Genomic DNA, 24800 nt, shown 5'->3' on the forward strand with positions numbered 1-24800 from the left:
GGAGCTGTAGGTTAGGTAGGCACCCAGGAGTTGGGCACAGGGGACCGCAGGTCACCAGGTGCAGGGGTACATTTTGGAGTCAGGAAATCTTACCCTCTGCTGGTCGCGGTTGGGGGGGTCTCCGGAGTTGAGGCTGCAGGCGTCCGGAGCATCAAGGAGGGTCCTTGGGTGCTGGATTCTTGGTCACTGTTGCCGGGGGGACGCCCTCGTGGTCTGCAGTGTGTGCTGGATTCGCGGTTTCAGGCTCGGCACCAGGAGTTGTTGCTTGTTTGAGCAGAACCACTGCTCGTGGGAGTCCCAGTCTTTTAGAGGAGCAAGGCAGTCAGGTCCTCCGGGGTTTTTGAGGTTGCGGACTACTGGAGACGCCGTGTTTTAGCAGGAGCAGGTTCGAGGGTTGACAGGCCTGTAGGGTTGGGGCCAAGTCAGTCGTCCTCATGTTACCAGCTTCACAGCAGGTCTTTCTTGTTTCAGGTCCCTTCCCTGGGGTGGGTACACCCCCTATCCTGCCACTCTCCAGTGGGAGGGGGGCAGGAGCCTAGTCCTGATTGGGTAGGGCTCCCCATCCACAAGATGGCGAGAGCCCGGAGTTGTGCTTCACCTAGCCTCCCCCACCTGAGGGGTGGGGTTGGCAGAGGCTGGCACACCCCCTTTCCTCACTTGGGTTTTCCCGCCAGAATGGGGGTCAGAACCGGTGGGAGCCAGTTGCTGAGTACAGCATGTGGCCTGGAGAAGCATGCCTTTGAAGCTTCCCCTGCCCATCCTGGGGGAGGAGGCCTAGCACCTCGCCCAGGATGTGCATTGTTGCAGACCCACGAGAGCGGATGGCTCTCTAACCAGGGGTATACCAACATTACTGCTGGGTGGCAGCCTATGCAGCCTCTCAGTTAGGACACGGTTGTTGGCCAGTTTCAGGGGACAACTCTAAGTTGCCCTCTGTGGTGCACTTTACATTAAATCCCACACTGGCATCAGTGTGGGTTTAATGTGCTGAGAAGTTGGAAACCAAACTTCTCAGTCTTCAGTGCAGCCATCATGGTGCTGTGGAGTTAGTGATGACTATTTCCCAGCACCATATACTCTTAATAGCAGCACTTCACTTACAGTGCCCAGGAATGGACCTGGGTACTGTAGGGGTACAGGGCTCATGCACCTGTACCCACACCACTGGCATAGGGCACCCAGCTAGAGGGGTGACTGAGGTATGCGAGGGCAGTGTTCGTGGGCATGGCACACAGGGATGTGTGCCATGTCGATTGTTTTGCACCAAGACACTCAGCCTGCAAGGGTGGTGTGTGCGTCAGGCTACAGGGCCTCTAAGGGTGGCACAATAAGTGCTGCAGCCCTTACGGGCCTTCTCTGGTCACAGGGCCCTGGGTACCATTTACCAGGGGCTGCCATGTGGCCAGAAATGCCAATTGGGTTTAGGCTTAAATGCAGTTTTAGGGAAGGAACACAGGCCCTGGGAACCTGATTGACTGAGTGTGCCCTGGACTCCAGCCAAAGTACATCAGCAATTCAGCAAAAAGTGGGGGCATACCATGCAAGAAAGATGGCACTTTCTCACACAGGATCTCTGGAAACTGCAGACGGGCTGGGGCCAAGTCAGTTCTCTGCAGTCTCCTCTGCTGGGCGGCATCTTTCATCCTTTTTCATAGGTTGCAGGAATCTGCCTTCTTGGTTCAGGGCTGCCCTCTAAACACTGTATTTAGGGGGCGTTTTAGGGGTCTTGAGGTCAGTAGCCAATGGGCTACTGACCTTAAGGAGACTACACCCTTAGTGTGCTCTCCCCACATGGGGGATTGAGCACAATCTCTAGTCCCGATTGGGGAGTGCCTGCCATCTTCAAGATGGCAAGCACTGGAGAGAGAGACCTTCACCTCGCCTCCCCAACCTTAGGGGTGGAGTTGGCAGAGGTGGGCACACCTCAGCTGGCTAATTTTTCCCACCAGTCTTCCTGCCGAAAGGGAGGGGAAGACAGGAAGGGGGCCTGCTCCTGCTAGCAGGAGAGGCTGGGGTCGCATTACAAAGGCTGCCAGGCCTTTGAAGCTCCCCTGCCACAGATGGCTCTTCCTGGCCTGGGGGAGGTGTGAACACCTCCGCCCAGGAAAGGCTACGTTTCTGGGCTCATGGAGCGTAGTCTGCCACCCAAAGGGTCCAAAAACATGTCTCGTGGTGGCAGGCTGGTGTGTACCAGTCAGGAAACCCACCAGAGGCTGGGCGTTTTTCAGGGGGCATCTCTGAGATGACCTCTGGTATCAAACTTCTCAGCCCATTAAACCCACACTGATGCCAGTGTGGGAATTAATGAAACATGCACACAAACTTCTCAGTTTTCACTGTAGCCATTATGGTGCGGTGGAGTTCGCAATGACAAGCTCCCAGCAGCATATACTCTTAATGGCAGCACTGCACTTACAATGCCTAAGAATGGGATTAGACACTAGGGGTACAGGGCTCATGCACCTGTACCCTCACCACTGGCATAGGGCACCCAGATAGAGGGGTGACTGATATAAGCCAGGGCAGTGGGTTGTAGGCATGGCACACAGGGATGTGTGCTATGTCAATTCTACTTTGTTCAGCACCAAAACACGCAGCCTGCAAAGGCAGTATGTGTGTGTAAAGGTACTGGGCCTCTAAAGGTGGCACAATGAGTGCTGCAGCCCTTAGAGGTCTTCCCTGGTCACAGTGCCCTGGGTACCTGTGGTACCATTTACCAGGGGCTGACCTGTGGCCAGAGATGTCAATTAGGCTAGTTTTGGGGAAAGACCACAGGCCCTGGGAACCTGACTGGCAGGGACCCAGGGCACACCAAGAAAAAGTGCATCAGTAGTCTGGCAAAAAGTGTGTGTGTGTGGGGGCGGGGGGTTACTTCAACAGAAACCCACTTTCCTACATGGGTGTAATGAAAAAGACACACTGAGGGCATCTTCGAGATGCCCCCTGTTAGAAAGTGGCTCTGTATATACTGTTCCCAAATAGGTACAGGGTGTACAGAGTCCACAGTCCCCAGAGGTTTGGCAGACGCTAAAGTTAGATATAACCTTACTCTCTAAAGTGGTAGCTTGGTCGAGCAGTAAGGCAGTATCAGAGGACAGTGTAAAGCATTTGTTGTACACACTCAGCCAGCAAATGGTCTCACACACTCAATAACTGAACTCTAGGCCAATGGTTTATATATAAAAAAAATATATGCTCGTTTTATTTTAGAACTAACAATAGGTATTAAAATATACTTTCTCAGAATGAGATGCTTTATATAAATACTTTTGCAATATGCAATTGACTTTTGTAGAAAGTTACAAGTGGTTGCAATAGGCAACACAATTCTAAACACAATAATGCATCGAGTTCAATGGAAGTTTCAAGTTATTTGCCATAGATTATTTTTAGGATTACTTTTGGAATTCCAGGACTAGATCCTAGATTCAGTCCTGGGTCAGTACTTGGAATCATGTGATGATTTTTAGACAATATTTAGCTATTTTAAAAGTTGACACTTAGGGAATCATGGACTGTTTTCTATGAAATATTTTCTATGGCAGAAAATTCAAGTTGCAGGTATAGTACTCTCGTTACTTTTGTAATCCAGTACTGGGTGCCTAGACTCAGTACTGGGACCTTTATCCAAAACAGGTAAGTAATTATGTTTTCAGACATACGATTTTTAAAGAATATTTAACATTTGCAGAAATTGACACTTAGAAGAAATTTCACAGAAAAACAGTCAATAGTTTGCTATGGGAGAAAATTGGGTTACTGGTAAGTACAGTTGTAAGTATTTCTCAGAGACAGTGCTGGGCACCAAGATCCAGCACTGGGAGCTCACCTAAGAGCAGGTGAGTATTTTCGTTTGTTACTCTGCTGATTTTTGGTGAATATTTTAAGTTTTGAAAAGTCCACACTTAGAAGAAATTTCAGGAAAAGCCAGTCAATGTTACCCTATGGAGACAATTGAGTTATCGGTTTAAAGGCAAGTACTCGACTGGCAGAGTTAAGGTTCTGGGCATAGACTCAGGGGTCTCCCAGGGTCAGGTAGGTACAGTTGGTTCACCCTCAGCGGCACAAGGGCGGCCGGGTGCAGAGAGAGTTAGGCCCAATGTTATCCTATGAGAGGTAGGGGGGCCTTGGTTGGTGGCTGCTGACTAGCAGGCCACGCGGCTGTGGGAGCTGGGCTCCTGGTCACTTACTCAGGGCAAGTACGGAAGTAGATAGGTGTAGAGGTTACACTTCCAGGCCCACTCGGGTGCAGGGTGCTTTTGAGCCTTCGGGCGCTCAATTGATTTCAATGGGAAACTCCGGTTTAGAAAAAGACTGCAAGCTCGGGTACGAAGATTCTTCAGTTGCCGCCACCACCACTTCGAGAGGTAAGTTGGGTAGTTGGAGGATAGGGAGGTACCCCGGGATTGGGCACAGGGGGCCGCGGGACGCCAGAGTGCCTTTTGGTGTTGGGAAATCTTACCCTCTGTTGATTGCGGTTGGGGGGGCACCTGGTTCTGAGGCTGCAGGCTTCTTCAGGAGTGTTGAGGGAGGTCTTTGGGTGCCGGACTTGGGGTCACAGTCGCCGTGGGGGTCGCCCTTGTTGTCTTTGTTCACTCCGGCACAGGCCAAGCTGGTGCAGAGTGCGCTGGGTTCGCGGTTCCGGGCTGCTGCCAGGGATTAGAAGTAGATTTTGAGTAGAGCCTCTACTCATGGGAGTCCCAAGGGGCTTAGAGTCAAAAAGTAGCCAGGTCCTCCGGGGTTTGTGAGGTTGCTGACCACAAGAGATGCCGGGTTAGAGCAGGAGCAGGTTCGAGGGTCGACAGACCGGTAGGGCTGGAGCCAAAGCAGTTGGTCTTCCTCTTCTTAGCAGCTGCAGGGCATGTAGTCTTTCTTCTAGCTCTTCTTCGGATTTTGGAGTCTGGAATCTGGGAAAGGAAGGTTCAGGGTGCCCCTAAATACTAGATTTAGGGGGGTGCCGGACTCAGGGTCACTGTCGCCGTTGGGTCATCCTCGTGGTCTTTGTTCACTCCGGTACAGGCCAGGCTTGGCGAGTGCAGTGTGTGCTGGGTTCGCGGTTCCGGGCTGCTGCCAGGGATTAGAAGTAGTTTTTGAGTAGAGCCTCTACTCATGGGAGTCCCAGGGGGCTTAGAGTCAAAAGGTAGCCAGGTCCTCCGGGGTTTGTGAGGTTGCTGGCCACAAGAGATGCCGGGTTGGAGCAGGTTCGAGGGTCGACAGGCCGGTAGGGCTGGGGCCAAAGCAGTTGGTGTCTTCCTCTTCTTGGCAGCTGCAGGGCAGGTCTTCTTTGTAGTTTTGAATCTGGGGAAGGAAGGTTCAGGGTGCCCCTAAATACTAGATTTAGGGGCGTTACAGGTAGGTAAAGGGCAGGGACCAATGGGTCCCTGTCCTGGGGTGGGTACACCCCCTACCCTGCCACTCTCCTGTGGGAGGGGGGCAGTAGCCTAATCCTGATAGGGTAGGGCCTCCCATCTTCAAGATGGCGAGCGCCCGGAGATGTGCTTCACCTCGCCTCCCCCACCTGAGGGGTGGGGTTGGCAGGCTGGCACATCCCTGTCCTCATTTGGGGTTTCTGGCCAGGCTTCCCGCCAGAGTGGGGGTTGCAAGTGGCCTGGGGAAGCTCAGAGGCGGCATGCCTTTGAAGCTTCCCCCTGTCAATCCTAGGGGAGGTGACCTAGCACCTCGCCCAGGATGTGCATTGGTGCAGGCCCAGGGGAGCAGGGGCTCTCCTACCCAGGGGTCCAGCAACATGTCTGCTGTGCGGCAGCCTAGGCAGCCTCTCAGACCAGACATGGATTGTAGGTTAGGTTACAATCTGTGGTGCTTGGCACATTAAATCCCACACTGGCATCAGTGCGGGTTTAAGGTGCTGAGAAGTTTGATACCAAACTTCTCAGTCTTCAGTGGTCCCATTATGGTGCCGTGGAGTTCGTGTTTGACGAGCTCTCAGCACCATGTACTCTTAAATGGCAGCACTGCACTTACAGTGCCCAGGAATGGACCTGGGTACTGTAGGGGCACAGGGCTCATGCCACTGGCATAGGGCACCCAGCTAGAGGGGTGGCTGATGTATGCCAGGGCAGTGTAGGTGGTGGGCATGGTACCCAGGGATGGGTGCAATGTCGACTCTGTTTTGTCTTGTATCAAGACACTCAGCCTGCGGGGGGTGGGTGTAGGGCCTCTAAGGGTGGCACAATGAGTGCTGCAGCCCCTAGAGGCCTTCCCTGGTCACAAGGCCCTGGGTACCATTTACTAGGGGCTGACATGTGGCCAGGGTTTGCCAATTTGGGTTGGAGGTTTTTAGACAAGGAACATAGGCCCTGAGCACCTGATTGGCAGGAGTCCAGGGCATACTCAAAGTACATTCAGCAATGCAGCAAAAAGTGGGGGCATACCATGCAAGAAAGATGGCACTCACATCACCTCCAAAATATCTTCATCCCTGAGCCTACAGTCTTTGTTGCAACCAGAGAAGCCCTATTGAAAACACGGCACCCGACACCAAAACAGCACCCTGCACCCAGCTGCCCCTGCACCGCTGCAGGTGTACTTTGGGTGCTAGCTCTGATCCCCCTTTTGTCCTGAGCTTAACACCAGGAGCTTTGCTCTCACAACCTTGTGGCCTACTCGTGAGCAGCCACCAGCCGGAGGCCCCCTATCCCCAATTGGATAACGTTGGGCCTCAGCACTCTGCACCAGGCCGCCCTAGTGCCGCTGAGGGTGTTTCAAAAGTGCATCATTGACCCTGTGGGAACCCTGGTTCTAACCCCAGAATACCAAATCCCACAAATCAGTATTTACCTGCAAACCATTAACTTCATTTTTCTCCAAAGGAATAGATTTACTTTTTCTTGAAAATTAATGTGTGTAGTTGGTTTGTATAGAAAATTGAAAAACTGCCTATGTACTAAAAGTGAATTACTTACCTTTTGTCTAGAAGACGTTTGTGTGATATGTAGGCATATCACACTGATGAGCAAATTGAATCTGAAAAGTAATCCAAAAGGTAATGTACATCGTAATCTGAAAAGTAACTGAAAAGTAATTTCGAAACAGGACTTCCCTGTAATTCAATCAACTGCATTTGAACGTGCATTAAATTGTAAAACATTGCATAAGATTATGCAAAGCATTCATTTCACTTCGATGGACCAGGCTTGGCTTGGTTATAGCACTAAAATAACTAAATAATATTTTTTATACAAACATATTGGTCTGAGTTCAGTCTGAGTGTGTGACAATTTGCTGCCAGAGTGTGTACAACAAATGCTTAACAATATACCCTCTGATAAAGCCTTACTGCTCGCACACTACCACAAATGGAGAGTAAGGTGCCATCTACTTTTACCTCTGCCTACCTTTGGGGTTCCACTGGACTGTTCACACTATACTTCATTTTGGTATAGTATACATTAGAGCCAGCCTCCTACAGTAGCCCATTTGCTACTAGCCCTCCCACCACCTAAATCTAGGATTTAATGGGTGCCCCTGACTCGAGAACTCAAGATCTGCTTTGAAGGACCAAGAAAAGACCTGTCTGCCCAAGGCAGGACGCCACAAAGAAAAGGCATGAAGTCAGCACCGGTGGCAGCCCCCCTGCACCCGCCGGACTAAGACATTTCCAGGACCAGAGACTGGTTTCAAAAGAAAGGTGAACCCCTCTGCAACCAAAAGACCCAATCAGGACTCCCTAGGACTAGAGGTACCAGCCACCTGCATTCAGCTGGCACAAACTGCAATTCCAAGGACTGTCCACCAGGCTCCATCTGGTCTCACCCAAAACTGGCCAGGTGCCTTGTGGGAAGCGTAGTCCAGAACTTCAGAGTCTTATCACTCTACAGCGTTCCTAGTCCTTCTGGAATAATATTTGCTTCATAGCTGCATTTGCCGTGGCCATGGTTTGTTGTTGATCTTGCTGACCACTTTACACTTCAAGAGGAGGTAATAGTTTGCTCCTTCGACCTACTTCGGTGGAGCAGTTGAGTATGTGCATTCCAAACCCATCTGTGTTGACACGCCAGATCAGCACTGCAGCTCCCTTCAGCACCCCATATCGCCAGGTTCACCTCAGGACCCGAGACTCCCAAGCAAGGTAGAGCTGTTCAGCCTGGTGGTCCCTGGTCCTGGGTCCCCTCCAAGGGGCTCCTCTGAACTCAGCCTGCAAGTGACCGAGTGACAAGTGTATTTTTCACAGCTCCCACGACCCCCCGTTCAGAACAAGGGACAGCCAAGTCACCTCTGCATCCAGACTTCCTGGACATAGTAAAATTGTTTTAACTGTCGAAGCTTGGTCTGTGGACCTTAACTCCAAGTGGGTTCCGTTGAACTCAACCGCAAGTGAGTGCTACCGGAGATTTTCCCCATTGACCACAATGGGAAAGTTTGACAGCTCTGCAAAGTACTTCTTTTCTGAACACTTTAAAGTTAACTCCAGTTATTCGCCTTGTATTGATTTCATTTTGATGTCTACATTTATATAAAAATAAGCTCAGTTTTTCTAGATTGGTGTCAGGTTTCTTTCAAGTTGTGTCAATTACTTATCATCCATGTTGGTACTCTGAAATGCTTAACACATGTTCCTCCAAGTAAGCCTGACTGCTCTTTGCCACTCTACCAGGACTGAGCTAAGGATTGCTAGTGTGAATCTGAGGTCCATTTTTGGGTACGGTGTTAATATTGCATGGTAAGGCTCCCCAGCTATACCACATTCTTTTTCCACCTTGCTACAGTATGGGTTCTGTTTTGCAAAATTGAAGGACACCTGGTACAGATCTGTTCAGGTGTGACAGCACCAGGCACGTTTTAAGGTATTGGGCGCTGCACATGACTTAGTCAGGTCTGGTGGGGGTTGCTGTATATCTGGTTGGGTGTCGTGTTGGCTGGCAGTATGCTAGGTAGAGGTCTTTGGAAGGTGGTGGGAGTGGAAGAATGCCAAATACCAAGACTGTTCATAGGGTTTGTGGATCACCAGGTACAAGATTTTGTTTTAGGGACCACAAATGGCATGGCACCAGGTATGGCCTACGTTTCAAAATAGTGAGTATAGGATGTCAGTTGTATTTTTTGGGGGGTGGGAGGTGGTAGACTGCCTAGCGTAACTATTTAGCATCATGGGTGGCTCCAGCACACCAGATACCTTGTTTTTTTTTTTATTGTGGGGTTTCATTGGACATTAAGGGGAAGAAGCCAGGCTAGGGGCTGCTGGAAGGGGAGTCACTGAGCAAGATTCACATGCTTTGGGATTCCACAGAATGTATAGTATGGGGCTTAAGATAATGGTCTTGATTCAGTTTAGTAGAACCAAAACTATAGACAAAGGCCGAACAACTGATAACCACTTGGTTGCAGAAACACTAGGATTGGACAATTGACAGCCCTGTGACAAACAATATAGAAACCCTGCATACAGCACTGGGTGGGCTTTGGAAGAAAAAAAGCAAACCTTCTGCATGCTTCAAATTTTCCCACCATGAAACATGGTTTGCAAACCATGCCACTACAATGAGTTCTGCAAAGTGTCTGCAGAAAAGCACGAGTTCTATCAGACCGATATTCAACTGTGGGAAACGATCCACAGTCAGAATCCTCTTATGTGAACAAATCTGTCATTACCCATAACCACATCTCCCTGCAGTTGCCGTGTTAAACTCCAATATACACCTTTAATCTTGCAAAATGAGGGCAAAGTTCAACAAAGCTCACCTGTCATGATCCTTGTCTACCAGGTGATACCTCGCTCTGAATGCCACCAACCTCGCATAGTATGCTGGAGCTGGAATGGAGACTGATCGAGTGCACCGCACATAAGTGTGGCATAGCTGATAAGTAAGCAATTGAAGCTCGTCTGCAGTGAAACAGTTGTCGTCCCACAATACTTGGTAATGAGAGGGGCGACTTGTTCCCTGTAAAGGGGGGGAAAGAGTAAAAAAAAAAAAAAAAAAAAAAAAAAAAAAAAAAACATGAAGCACTGCATTCAGTTCACAAAATCAGTTGCATCAGTTGCTGCCTTTACCAAACAGATTCATGGAGCGAATCAATAGAAATTTGCAAATTGCTTTGAAAACTAAAGCTACCGTAAGATTACCATTTGCTCTCACCTGATAAAGGAGTCTAAATTCAAAACTGCTTCTGCTTACAATGAATACTTCAAGTTAAAACGCGCTGTCCATCATGCTGCACGCATTAAACGTCTAACTATTGACAAGGTTTGGTAACCCTTCGGCCTAACTTTATAGACCATGTGGAATAGTAAAGTAGGAAGTGCCCTAAAGTTAGATGTAAAACAATAAAGTTGTCTGGTTCAAAGGAACTCATGGCAGATGTGGACCATGGGGCATCTAATAATTTGAGGGGTGACCCAGGTGGCATCCAATAATTGTAATCATGGCACAGGGAGAAAAACTAAGCTAGACATGTTCGGAAGATTTTAAACTTAGTTCAAGTACTGCAAGTACGCTTTTCTTGTAATATACAAATCGCCCCTATATATATATTTTTGAAAAGCACACTAAAGAGGTGTGCATTGCAAGCAAAACGTTTTGTCTCACACATCGTGCAAATTCAGTGAAACTCAAAAGAGGTCCGAATGATACCTGAATCCCCGCGTGGCTACAGAGGTAAAAGTCGAACTCTGATGGGTGTGTGATTGTGCTGTCCACTGTCGTTCCTGCGGGTACATTACCACTCTTGCCAACCTGCAAAAACAATTGAGTGAAAAATCAAATTATTAAATCGCAAGAGGCCACACTTCAATATCTGCCCGCCGAGAAGCTGCTGCCAAGCAAGTACAGCAAAAATACTAGCTACCGAAAGGCATCCAACAATATGTGTGAGAGTCTGGCAACACACCCAGAAATCTTATTGTGCATGAACATTTGCATATCACATATGAATTGCTCTGCAGCTCTTTGGGCGTCTGGATGCTCAGAAGTCATGGTGACCAGAGGAACAAGCATTTGCAATGCAATAGGTCTCGCATTTTTTTAGAGTTAGAGTTATTGGCGTTGTAATGGAAATGTATTTTACTTATGTGAGAGCAAGTGCGAAAATGATAGAAAGGGAGAGCGAGTTGCTACATAGAGATAGTTAGAGTTATCTGCGTATACAAGTGTGAGGTAGAGTGAAGAGAGAGAGAAAGAGAATGAGATAGAGATTGAAAAGACAGTTAGAGAAAGGTAGAGTTACATGCTGGAGGCCGGGGATACTTGTAAAAAGCATAGTCGGGGTGAAGCTGCTCCCAAAGCTACTGATATATATTTTGGTGTCACGTTGTGTTGTCATACTTTATATATTTATTATTGCAATGCAAAAACAATCTATGGACGCATCATGGTGGTCCATGTAGGTTATGTATTTGTTGTTCAGGTTTAGAAGACTCATGTAGGCTTCATGTTATTAAATGCGTTAATGCACTTAACTTTCACAGATCAGTAAGCATAATGGTGTTGCTCATTAAAAATTCTGACGGGGACTAGGTATTGCTTGGATATGCAGGTTCCCAAGTCCATTTGAGTTGCTGCGGTATATGTGTGCGTCCCTGCGGCATCAGACTTTTGTGATGTGGATATAAGAGCGGCAGAAACAGCGGGACAATGTAAGAGGCGCGGGGGTCAAAGAGGACAAATGGATGTAAAAGGGACAGACCAGCAAAAATAAGTTAGGAAGCTGGAGAAAGAAATGAGAGGTGAATGGCAGTACATGAATGGGACATGTAGATGTAAGAGCGGAAGAACAATCATAAAACCTTACACAGAGAAGAGAGAGGGAACGGTAAGGGGTGGATGTAGAAGGGCGGAATCAGTGAGAAAAGTAAGAGGCGGGGGAGAGATGGGTGGGAAACATCTGAAATTGTCGCTACATTCGTGTAGTTTCATTGTGCCAAGCGCTAATTTTCTTTCACACCTCTGTGGAGCAATCACATCCTTTGCATGTGAATAAACCAGCGATTACCAATTGTGAGCGCGCATGCTAAATATTGCTTTTCCCAGGCTTTTGTTCATCCCACAGATTGGTTATGGCAGATGTGAGTCTTATTTAAACGGATAGATGTAACTCTGGCACACCTTGCTTAGTTTCAGCCAGTCATTACGTTTCCTCATTGAGCGCGTCGTCCCCTGGAGGGGTGCAGACAAAATGAGTAAATCAATGGAGGAAAGACTACACAATAAAAACTAATCCTCCCCAGCACATCTTGTCACGCAGAGCATGTGCAGTGATTGCTTCAATGAGGACGACGACTCCGACAAGGAAACCGCCAATGACAGTTTTGCAGGCTTGTTTCCTAAGAAAGTTTCAAGGTAAACAAATACGTAAAAGTATACACTCGAACTTTAAATCTACTCATTCAAAGAGAGATTAATCCCAGCGTTCCTTTAGCCCCATTGTAAGCGCTCCATCGTCATCATATATTGGAACTTAGTCACAGAGCAAGTCATTTGCCCACGATCACAAACAATGTCGTCCAGTCGGGAGGCTAGGATTAAAATTCAACCAACCAGTCAACAAGTTAAATTCTAAGAAACTGTTCTGGTTCTCTCAAAATGAACTTTGATTGCACTAGTTTCTGCACCCGCATGAAAGTCGCATTGTTGAGAAAGCGATGCTTCTCAGCAACACCTCACACTCCTCACGCACACCAATCCTCACAATACCAATATATAACACATTAGGAAGCCAAACTTAACCGTCACGAAGAAAAGGCAAATGGTCTCCGAATATCACAGCGCATCCCACTTCTTGCAAATTACCCTCCACAGCACCAAGAGAACACGTTAACTATTCAATTTCGCACACTCGAATAAAAAAACACCAAAGTCACAGAACCATTAAATGGGCCGCTATACAAACAAAACGCCACAGTGAAGCCCCGAAAGTGAAAGCATTTGTAACCTGACCCAAACGGATGGCAGGCTGTACACGCTGCTGACTTAGGAGCTAAAGAACAGGGTTCGAGCCTCGGCATGGGCTTCATTAGTTAATTATTAAAAAATAAACAGCGATCGGGGGAGAGACATAAAAAAAAAAAAAAAAAAAAAAAAAAAGGGGGAGACAGATACAATTAAAAAACTAGTCTTCAAGCCGGAAGTCAGGCGCCCTTGCCCGGGACGTGGGCGGGGCCTGCTCCAGCAAAAACAAACCGGCGTGCCGTGCTAACGCGGGGCTCCCATGCTGGAGAGAGAGCCCCGCGGTGGCGGCCGGAGTGGAGAGAAGCCCCGGGTCCCAGGCGGGGGCCCGGGTGAAGTGTGCAGCGGCCGAGGATGACCACGACAGCGCGGGGCTCCAAGTAGTGAAGGGAAGCCCTGCAAGAGAAGTGCTGCAGCCGCGAGGAGGAGCCCCCCTGCAGAAGAGCAGCCCGGTGAGTAAAGAAGGGCTGGGGGGTGCTCCGTGTGGGCTATTGTTGCTCAGAATTACACTTTACGCCAACAATAGCCCACACGGAGCCTCCAACGGGGCTGGCATGTCGTCGGAAGCGGGACAGGAGATGTGAACATTGCGTGTGTGCACGTGCATGTTCACGTGCGCGTACACCGGCTCAAATCCTCCAAAAGCCTTGCGCGTGCCCATCTCCTGTCCCACTTCCGAGGCAAGTCAGCAACAATAGATCTCGCTGGCCACAGCGCTTCGCGCTGTGTTCACCAGGAGAGACCTAAAAATGGCCAGAAGATATTGAATTTAAGTTGTAGACATTCAAGTTTGAAAAAGAAGGAAGTCTCAGAACTACAACAGGCTGAATGCATTTGTTTAACAGTAACCAAATTGCCCCAGGCCACTAGAGGTGGGGGATTGGATAGCCGGTTTCCAAAATTACCATTGACTGTTCTATTGTGACTGGTGTATCACACACATGGGTGCCTTATTTTTATCAATCACTTTAAGTAGATAGCATTGTTATAGCAAAAGGAATATGCTACTTACCAGTATGCATCTGTTCTTGGCATGTAGAGCTGAAGAGCCACACACTTAGGATAGTAGATCGCCATCTGGTGTTGGGCTCAGATGCTTGCAGGTTGTCGTCTTCGGAAGAAGTCTTTGGTCACAAGATAGGTGACTCCTCCCTTGGACGACAGTGCGCATGGGCATCAACTCCATCGTTTGATTGTTTTTCGCCATGATGGGAAATTGAGTTTGTAGAAAAGAGAGATGTCCATGTGTGATATCTAAGTAAGACAATGCTGGAACAGATACAGGTCCCGGGGAGGTGGGTGGGCGTGTGTGGCTCTGCAGCTCTACATGCCAAGAACAGATGTATACTGGTAAGTAGCATATTACGTTCGAGGCATATGAGCTGCAGATCACACACTTAAGATAGACTATATAGCTGTATCTCCCCTAGCAGTGGTCACCTGTATCGGTTGCAGCAGTTTGAAATAAAGTTTTAAGGACAGCCTGACCCACAGAAGCTTGTTGCTTTGCATGCACATCAACACAATAGTGTTTAGTGAAGGTGTGTGTTGTAGACCATGTGGCTGCCTTACAAATATCTTCTAAGGGAATGTTTCCTAAGAATGCCATGGAAGCCCTATTTTGCGTGTGGAATGCGCTCTAGGGGGAACCGTTAGTGTGTGTTTAGCCTTGTGGTAGCATATTTGGACACATTTAACTATCCACCTAGCTATCCCAGATTTGGAAATGGGGTTGCCTTTATGTGGTGGAGAGAAAGCAACAAACAATTGTTTTGCGGAATGATTTGGTTCTGTCAATGGAGTAGAGAAGGGCTCTTTTAATGTCTAAGGTATGAAGAGCTCTTTCAGCTACCGAGTCTGGATTTGGGAAGAACACTGGTAACTCTACTGATTGGTTAAGATGGAACGGAGATATGACTTTTGGAAGGAATTTTGGATTTTTTCTAAGAACCACTTTGTTACGGTGTAATTGTAAGAATGGTTCTTGTATGGTTAAAGCCTGGATCGCACTTACCCTTCTGAGGGATGTGATAGCGATAAGGAAAGCCACTTTCCATGTAAGGAACTGTAGCTCGCATTTATGCAGAGGTTCAAATGGGGGTCCCATGAGCCTTGTAAGAACAAGGTTTAGATTCCACACTGGAGAGGGTGGTAATGTGGGAGGAATAATCCTTTTTAGTCCTTCCATGAAGGCTTTGATCGCAGGTACTCTAAAGAGTGACAAGTGTTGTCTATTTTGTAAGTAGGCTGCTAATGCTGCTAGGTGGAGACGTATGGATGAGTATGCCAAATGTTCGATAAAGAGAGACCACTTTACAACCAGGGGATTAGGGTACTACTAAAAGGTAGAGAAAATGTGTTGTCCCTTGGCACAAATAATAAGTTTGACAATTAAGTTCAGTTCTTTTACACCCTGATTTCTGAGCCCATTTGTTAGGACATAGACCTCAACTTGAAAACATCAGAACAAACTATATTCCGTATATAAAAATGTTACATTAATTTGATTAAAAACACATTATTACAATTTAAAATAAACATAACTGTCTAATATCATGAAGCACAAAACATACAGAACACACTTCATATACAATACACAATACCCTCCTCAGGTTGGACACCTAATACTGCAACAGGCACATTACAAAGACACAAAAAAGACAGTATATTTTGTGATTAACACATCCGTTCTCACAGAGTTCTTTTAGCAATAATTCATCCTAAGCCTTTTCTATAATTCTATATCATTAGGCGAACCTCTTCCAACGAATTGTGTTCGGGTATTGTATCCAGAAATCAGGGTGTAAGAGAACTGAACTTAATGGTCACACTTCTTATTTGTGCCAAGGGACAACACATTTTCTCTACCTTTGAGTATGCCAAATTACATCTTTGCAAGTGCAGTAAGTAGCAAATGATGTCCGGGATGGATGCATCCAGTGGGTTTATATGATGGTTAGTGCAGTAAATGGCAAATCTTTGCAATTTTGCAGCGTAGCAGGCTCTAGTGGTACGTCTTCTGGCCTCTCTAATAATATTCATGCAGTCTGGTGGCAGGTTGAGGTAACCGAACTCTAGGACTTCAGGAGCCAGATCGCCAGGTTAATTGAGCTGGATCTGGGTGTCTGAGTTCTCCATGGTTCTGGGTTAATAAGGACGGGGAGATGTGCAGTTTTTGGTGTGGAGCTAGCGAGAGTTCCAGTAGTGTTGGGAACCATGGCTGGAATGCCCATGTGGGAGCTACTAGGATCAGATTGAGAGTGTTGCCCGAGCTTGCGTACAACTAATGGAATGAGTGGGAGAGGCGGAAAAGCGTACGCAAATCTGCCTGACCAGTTCATACATATCGCATTGCCCTTTGACTCCGGGTGGGGAAACCTAGCGGCGAAGGTTGGGCATTTTGCGTTTGTGTGTGGCGAACAGATCTAGGTCTGGTTGGCCCCATTGTTGGAAAAAGGGCAGTAGGACTTGGGGATGTAGTTCCCATTCGTGGATCTGTTGAGTTTGTCGACTTAACAGGTCGGCAATTTGATTGTGAACCCCTGGAAGGTGTTCTGCAAGTAGGTGTATTTTCTGGGGAATGGCCCACCTCCAAATGTTCTGTGCAAGCTGTAGAGAATATGTGCCTCCTTGTTTCTGTATGTAATACATGGCTGTCATGTTGTCTGTCCGGATGAGGACAGTTTTGTTCTGGAGATGTAGTTGGAATGGGTTTAGTGCTAGGAACACTGCTAGTAGTTCTAGGTAATTGATATGGAGCACTTTCTGTTGAGTGGTCCATTTGCCCTGAGTGGTGTGGCAGAGGAGATGGGCTCCCCATCCTGTGAGCGATGCGTCCGTTGTCAGCACTATGTGTGGAAGAGGCTCTAGGAACGGCCGCCCTTTGAAATGGTGGAACATAACAAACTTCTCCAGAGAGCGATGTGTGCGGCTGTCCACCAACACCAGATCTGTAAGTTGTCCGCGAGCCTGGTTCCACTGACTTTCTAGACATTCTTGCAAGGGACACATTTGAAGTCTTGCATAAGGCACAATGAAGATGCAGGACACCATCATGCCTATGAGTTGCATGAACACTTGCTGGAAGAGAGTGTTGGATTTGGAATTTTGTGATAAGAGGTCGTCCAGATACGGGAAGACATGAATTTTTTGCCTTCTGAGATGTGCTGCTACTACTGCCAGGCATTTTGTGAATACTCTGGGTGCGGTTGTTACCCCGAATGGAAGGACTGTAAACTGGTAGTGTTGTCCGTCCACCATAAACCTTAAATACTTCCTGTGGGCAGGATGTATGGGAATGTGGAAGTAGGCGTCCTTGAGATCTAGCGTGGCAAGGAAATCTCCTTGTTGCAGTAGTGGGAGCACTTGTTGAAGAGTGATCATATGGAAATGATGTCAGTTGATATACAGATTTAGGGGCCTGAGGTCAAGTAATGGTCTTAGAGTCCCGTCCTTTTTGGGGATTAGGAAGTAGAGTGAGTATACCCCTGTACCCTGATGTTCTAAGGGAACTGGTTCTATTGCGTGTTTATGAAGCAATGAGAGAACCTCTTGTTTGAGGAGCGTAAGATGGTCTGGTGACCTGGAACGCTGTTTGGGTGGTATGTGGGGTGGGGGGAGGGGGGGGGGGGGGGGAGGTGGGGGAGTAGGTAGTTGTGAGTTCCAGGCGGTAACCATACTGGATAATTTGTCTTACTCACTTGTCTGTTGTGATGGAGTTCCAGACAGGTAGGAACTGTTTTAGTCTTCCCCCGACCGGAGTGGAATGGTCTGGGGGGAGTGGAGGAAAGTCACTGTTTTGTGGCAGGGGAGGTACGAGTGTTATTACCTCGACCTCACCCCTTTTTGTTGTTTCCTCTGTATCCGCCTCTAAAATATCCTCTACTGGGGGATGTTTGTGCAGTGGGTTTGAATGTAGAGGTGGTGTCCGCTCCCATATTTTTGGAGGCTCCTCTATAGGAGCGCCGAAAGGAGCCACGTGGTTGGGGAGACGAATGCTCCCATGGACTTAGCCGTCTGTGTCCTTCATTTTTTCAAGGGCAGGGTTTACTGCTGGCCCAAAGAGCTGTTCCTGATTGAATGGCTGACTAAGTAAGGTAGTTTGTACCTCTGGCTTAAAGCCTGAAATGCGTAGCCACGCATGTCATCGAAGGAGCACACTTGTGTTAATTGCTCTAGAGGCAGCGTCAAGCGCACATTTAATTGCTGCATTTGAAATACGTTTTCCCTCCTGGATAAGGTAATTTGCCTGGGTCTTATATTGGTCTGGCAGATTTTGTAAGAGTCTCTAATTGATTGTAGTGGGCCCTGTCATAGCGTGCTAGTAGGGCTTGGGTGTTGGCAATACGCCAATGATTAGCGGCTTGTGCTGCTACTCTTTTGCCGGAGGCTTCTAACAGTTTGGATTCTTTGTCTGGGGGTGGTGTATCTCCTGTGGTTTGGGAGTTGGCGCGTTTCCTAGCATTGGAAACGACCAAAGAATCCAAAGGGAGTTGCCCTTTGATGTAATTAAGATCTTCAAGGGCAGGCCTATATATCTTTTCTATCCTCGGGTTGAGAACCCTGGCACGAACGGGGTCTTTAAACACTTCGGGGGCGTGTTTCATGACTCCTTTAATCATGGGTAGAATTTGTACAGACTTGAGATTGTTCGAAAGTGTCAAATAGGAACTCTTCCTCTGGTGTGTCTGAGTGCATTGTGACGCCGTGGTGAAGTGCCGCTCTATTTAATAATTGGCCAAACCCCAGGTGATTGTCAGGAGGTGATGGTTTTGAGGGATATGGCTGAGGGTCAGGTATGTCTGGTAGAGGGAATACCCAATCATCCAGTGGTGAGGTGTCTGGATCCGTGAACAGATCATTAGGGTCACCCCACCCCCTAAGTCATCATCCTGTGGAGGTGGTGTATGTGATGGAGGGTATAGGTAAGGGTGGTGTAGGCAGAGGGGGTGGGATAGGAGGCAGTATAGGAGAGGAAGAAGGCAGAAGGGATGTTGCAGAGTCCTTCCTGTTTACAGGAACCGGAGCAGGTGGTGTGTCCAGTTTCCGTTTTTTACAGGGCACCGCGAGGATATGTCCAGTCTTGGGGTTGATATAAATCTTTTTCTGCCTTGGGTCGATGGGATCCTGGATGAAAAACTTCTTGTTTTTCAGGAACAGTCTTTGGTACCGATTTTTACGGTTCCGATCGAGGTTTTGGTTGATCGGTGGATTGTTTGGCTTTAGGAGGCGTATGAGAGTCCTTAGCCGTTGGTTTCAGTACCGATGTCGGTTTCGGTGCCGAAGGTGTATCTGTGGGCTTGGGAACCTTCGGTGCCGGTTTATCTATTGACCTTGGTGTTCGAGGCCGAAGGCGTTGCGAGCCATTTTCGGTGCCGAGCGGTCTTTGTCCAACCGGCACCCTCGGCACTGAAGACAAATGACATGCGGTTTGCTCGGTCCCGAGCTACCGGAAGGCTTATGTTTCTTCGGAGCAGAGCCCGGAGGCGGGGCTTCTGAAAGATGTTTTCGGTCTCGACTGGGGCCAGCAGGCAAAGTCTTGACCAATGCCTTTGGTTTTGGTGGGGTTGGGGCAGGAGCAGTAGTACTCACACGTTGCCCAGGAGTGATGGGGTCGACTGAGTCGTCCGCTTCGGAAATTATTTGTAAATCTTCGGAATCTTCTTCCGGGACATCGGGGCCTTCATCAAAGATGTCCTCTGGTTCCGGAGCTGTTCTCTGTGCCATGATGTGTTGTCAAGCCCTTCGATCTCGGATGGTCTTTTTGGATCGAAAGGATGCGCAGGCTGGACAGCTGGACTCGTATTCAGGTGATAGGCACAGGTTGCAGACTTTGTGGTGGTCACTGTGCGTAAATTTTGCTCCACACGGGGCGCATTTTTTGAAAGGCGTCCTTTCCATGAGCTGTAGGACTCACGGCGTGGATAGGCCCAGCGGCCCACATCCGGAATCGAGCCGGTGAAAATCGATGTTGAGAATGAAGGTGCTTCGATGTTGTGTGAAGTTTTGCGCCACGAAAAGCTTGGAATTGATATTTCCAACCGGAGCGGAAAAGTTGCATCCAAACCCAATGGCGGAAAAAAACAATCCAACGATGGAGTTGATGCCCATGCGCACTGTCGTCCAAGGGAGGAGTCACCTATGTCGTGACCAAAGACTTCTTCCAAAGACAACAACAACCTGCAAGCATCCTAGCCCAACACCAGATGGCGATCTACTATCCTAAGTGTGTTCTGCAGCTCATATGCCTCGAACATTACATTTCTGGTGTTCTAGCTAATGCTTATGAATATATGAGTGTAAAGTGATATGTACTACTACCCTCACTGCTTTCCACTTCAGCCCTTAAAAGTATTTATAAAGCATCAGTTTTCAGCTTTATACTCGTTCATTCTGCAACCACACACTGCCCCCTCCCCACCCACCCACCTGTGGCTCAGTGCCCTACGTCCATATTCCTGTCTGGGGCCTATAGCAATCTGCCAGGCGCAGTACCATAAAGTCAGCCATCCCAGGTTTCAGTTTCGGGGCTTAGAGAGTCTTCTCTCTCCTCTCCCTCTTGAGAGTCTCAAGTCTGCAATCATCGCAGACCATGCCCGCACATCCTCTTCGACTCGTTCATCTTTCCTAACATTTTTCATCTATACCAATTCGGCGGTTGACCATTCTTTCACATCACGCAGCCATTTACTTATGAGTGGTGGGATCGGGCTAAGCCACGAGATTGCTATCCTTCTCTTTGCCATCACTAACCCAACTAGTGCCAACCTTCTACTCCGTTTTTTCTTCTTTTAAGTAGGGCTGAGATTCAATAGAACGGAGCTTATTCTGGAGATAGACTATCCAGTTGCCTTATGTATAAGCCCCAACACCCTCTCCCAGAAAGGGCTCAAGCTCCCACAGTTCCACACCATATGCACAAAGCTTGCTGTTGCTTCGCCGCTCCTGGGGCAGTTGCCTGAGCGCCCCAGGTAGATTATACTTAGCCTGTGGGTGGTTGGAGATACTCTGTGTACCATGTTATATTGGATTAGCTTAGATGCGTGCATTGGAAGTGATTTTGCAGGCTCCTTCATGTACTCTGGCCCACTATTGTCTTTATGGGTTCCTTGGATACCTCCTCTCACCATGCCTGGACTGGGAGGGCCGTGACCAGCTAGTCATCTGAGGGCCCTGTATATGTGGGAAATTAACAGTCGCCACCTATCATTGATATTAAGGTAGCGAGGACAGGTGTGTGTGTGGGGGGGCTACTCTGGGAAGTAATGCCATAGCTCCCAGGCCACTGCCGCAATCTTATCATACTGCTGGAATTGTTCCACACCTAGGTCGAATGTGGCCATTGCCTTATCCAGAGTCATAAATGTGCCATCATACAGATACTGCACGCTAAGACATCCCCCATCTTTCAATCTCTGGACGGACATGCTCTGCATTTTTTTTTAATGGTTTTATGACTCAGAAATGCATGTCAGGGGAACAGGGCATCTTCCCAATTACTTTTGAGACTGTCCTCCCAAACTGCCGCCACATATCTGATGTAGTGGGTATGCGTGTGACCGCAGCTTCCATCATTAGCAACTCTGGAAGAGTGTCACTACCATATATAAATAAATATGAGAGAGAGAAAGAGCAAGAGCGCGAAAGAGCGAGAGAAAGAGAAAGAGCGAAAGAAAGAAAAAGAAAGAGCAAGAGAGCAAGAGAGCCTTCCAGACCCACACTGAAGCACGCACACTATTTAATATTCTCCATATATTATGGTCTAGGAACATTAGGGGTGTATGCCATATTTGGATTTCCAAGTGCCTCAGACCCTCTTTTTTTACAAGGCAAACCCACTTAAGGGTATGCGCAATTCGTCTTTTGTGCCAATCGCCCAATAAGGACTATTGATGATTTCCCAGGATTAATGCGGAGTCTGGAGAACTCCCCAAATCTCCATTGTTCGTTTAAGAGGACTGGCAGCGCCCATGCTGGGTGTCTTGGGTACACCAGCATGTCGTCCACGTATAGAGATGACATGCGTGGTATCTCCCACGGGAATCCCATATCTTTCCTTATTTATCCCCGAGCATGGTTGCTAGGGATTCTATCGCCTCTGCAAAAAGCAGCAGCAACAAGAGGCATCCCAGTCTTGTTCCTCTGAACAGGGCGAACCAATCAGACACCACCCTCTGAGTTGCACCCGGGCCGGCGGGTTCAGATACGGCAGCTCAACCCAGCGGTGAAACCCCTGGCACAAACCCATTTATCGGACAGCCCAGATATATGCCCACTCTGAGTTGAAGGCTTGCTCAAAATCCAGCATAGCAAGGGCGCACTCCTGTTGTATTACCGGGGTGTGCCATATATGTGCAAGTCGCCTCTGGTTATGCGTGGTACTTCTTGGTATGACTCCTGCTTGATCCGGATGTATTAGGTGCGGCATATGGGGCAGCAATCTGGTTGCCAGAATCCCACTCAGTATCTTGACCTCAAGATTTAGGAGTGAAATTGGTCGATATGAGCCAGGCTGCAGGGGGTTTGTCCTGAAAACCAGATATACCAGAGCCTCCTGCATTGAGCCATGGACTGGCGTTTCCGTGCCTCGTTATAAACCTCTAGTCAGCTAGGAGTGGTGCAAACCGCGGATAAAATTCGGTCCAGGAAACAGTCATTGCCCGGACATTTAGCAGTCCTAAGATGACTAATAGCAGCTAATACCTCCGCGTTAATTATAGGGGCTGCAAGGGCCTTTGCCTCCTCCGGGTCCACCTGGGGAAGCTCAATACAATTAAGATAGTCTTGTATTATTTCAGGGGATACAACGGAGTTAGTTTGACAAGCAGTAGCTATGTGTTGAGCAAGGGTAGCCACAACTGCATGCTGGGTACAGACCATCTCTCGGTTTCCTTTTTTTTTTCTACAATTGTAGGATAGATGAAGCGGCAGATTCAGACTTAATCTCGCAAGGAGGGCTCCGGCCTTGTGCCCTTCCATATGGAGTAGCGGTCGGTATGCTATATATTTGTTTTTCCAACCTACCCCAGGAAACCATCAGTTCTTCATGCACTACCCTCAATCTTCTAAAGCTTGCAGATATGTATGTAGGGAAACCTCCAGGCTACTCATCTTCTGTTCCTGCACTAGAATGTCCTGCTCTAGTTGGTGTCTAACTCCATATGTGGTCTTGATGGCTACCCCTCGAGATACAACCTTCATTGCCTCCCATTTTATTGCTCTAGTGAATGCGGTCCCCTAGTTTCCGCTGTAGTGAGCAAGGGCTTCCCTACGAGTTGGCTCATACGGAGGGTCCAACCATGCCTCTGCGCGCATGTGCCATAATGGTATCGCCGGTCGTCCCACTCCCTTTTTAAGAGTCCTCGGTAGTGGAGAATGATCGGACAGGTACCTGGGTATGTTTGAGGTCCCATCCAGCCCTGGGGCCAATCCGCAGGAGATACAGCAGCAGTCTAAACAGCCGAATGTATTTGTTGCGGGGGTGTGACAGGAGAACACCCGCTTCGAGGGGTTATGCAACTGCCATATGTCCCGGAGCTGCAGGCCGGTCAGGGCATGTGTTACTTTGGTTGTGCGATGTTTAGTATTCTCTGGGCAGGTCCCTATCTAACCGTGAATCCAGGAAACAGTTAAAGTCTCCTAACAGGATCACCTCTGCTCCTAAAAAAAGGGCAGCTACCTCCAGCAATGTGATACAAAAATAAAAAAGAATCAGCACTACCCGTGTTGGAGGCATAGACATTGATGACATCTCTTGTCCCTCCCATGTAATATCAAGTAGCGTTTTTTTTTTAGAGTCGGTCACATGCTGTTTGTGTTTAAAGGGCACACCAGGAGCTACCCATATAAATGCCCCCCTAGCGAACCCAGAATAAGTAGCATATATCTAGCTTCTTCAGCGCTACCCAACCCATGGGACCGCATCACCCCATACATGTGTTTCCTGTAGGCATGCAATTTCCACTAACATTTCAAGTATTTCAGTACCCGTCTTATCTGAAATTTTGCCATGCCCCGTACATTCAAGGTTATAATTTTTAAGTCTTGTATCCCCATATTTGCATGTAGTTACTCCAGGGTATCACAAGTGCTGCACTGCTGATGCCGTCCCCTCTTCAGATCATGTATCGTTTCCCAAAATCAGGCACGAGCCTTCAAATTGAACGTAAACACATCCCCATTGAAACAAAACAGCAGAACCCATTGTATCTCCCCCCTCCCACTGGGCATTCCCGTGAGTCTCATCCCCCCCTAAATGGTCCGGGATAATGGTAGCTGCCTACCGGTATGCTCTACTTCATCCACTGCCCCAACTATAGTACGTAGCTTAACTTTTCTTACCCAGCTTAGACAGGGAACAGTCTACTATCAAGGGACCCTCTGACCAAGCCTATTGAGTGCTGTGCTAGCGGCCCAGTCAAGGGTGTGAGGTATAGACTTACAGCTCTCCATAGGAACAGGCCCGGGGGTGGGGGGGGGGGGGGGGGGGGGGGGTGGGTGGGGCTATACTTCTCAAACCCATATCTGTTTAACTTGCATGCATGTGTCCATATCACCGATATAGGCCCCACATCAGCACGCTGATGTAGGTTTTCTACCCGCGCCAGCCAGCCCTGATCCAAGAGGCGCTACATGTGAGAAAGTGGCTCTGTATATACTGTTCCTTAATGGGTACAGGGTGTACAGAGTCCACAGTCCCCAAGGGTTTGACAGAGGCTAAAGTTAGATATAACCTTACTCTCTAAAGTGGTAGCTTGGTCGAGCAGTAAGGCAGTATCAGAGGACAATGTAAAGCATTTGTTGTACACACTCAGTCAGCAAATGGTCTCACACACTCAAGAACTGAACTCTAGGCCAATGGTTTATATATAAAAAAAATATATGCTTGTTTTATTTTAGAAC

General features: G+C 48.1%; 1 protein-coding gene across 3 annotated transcripts in view; it reads right to left on the minus strand.

The window, feature by feature from the left end:
- AGO4 (argonaute RISC component 4) overlaps positions 1 to 24800 on the minus strand; it is a 588224-nt gene that overhangs the window by 56101 nt on the left and 507323 nt on the right. For all 3 annotated transcript variants that reach the window (XM_085647981.1, XM_085647979.1, XM_085647980.1), the window contains exons 16-17: positions 10590 to 10691; positions 9700 to 9899 (exon numbers count right to left, since the gene is read on the minus strand). In XM_085647981.1, the coding sequence (XP_085504107.1) occupies positions 9700 to 9899; positions 10590 to 10691 (302 nt within the window). The remainder of the gene's footprint in view (positions 1 to 9699; positions 9900 to 10589; positions 10692 to 24800) is intronic.

This window comes from Triturus cristatus, chromosome 3_2 (genome assembly GCF_964204655.1).
Source record: "Triturus cristatus chromosome 3_2, aTriCri1.1, whole genome shotgun sequence".
Lineage (NCBI taxonomy): Eukaryota > Metazoa > Chordata > Amphibia > Caudata > Salamandridae > Triturus > Triturus cristatus.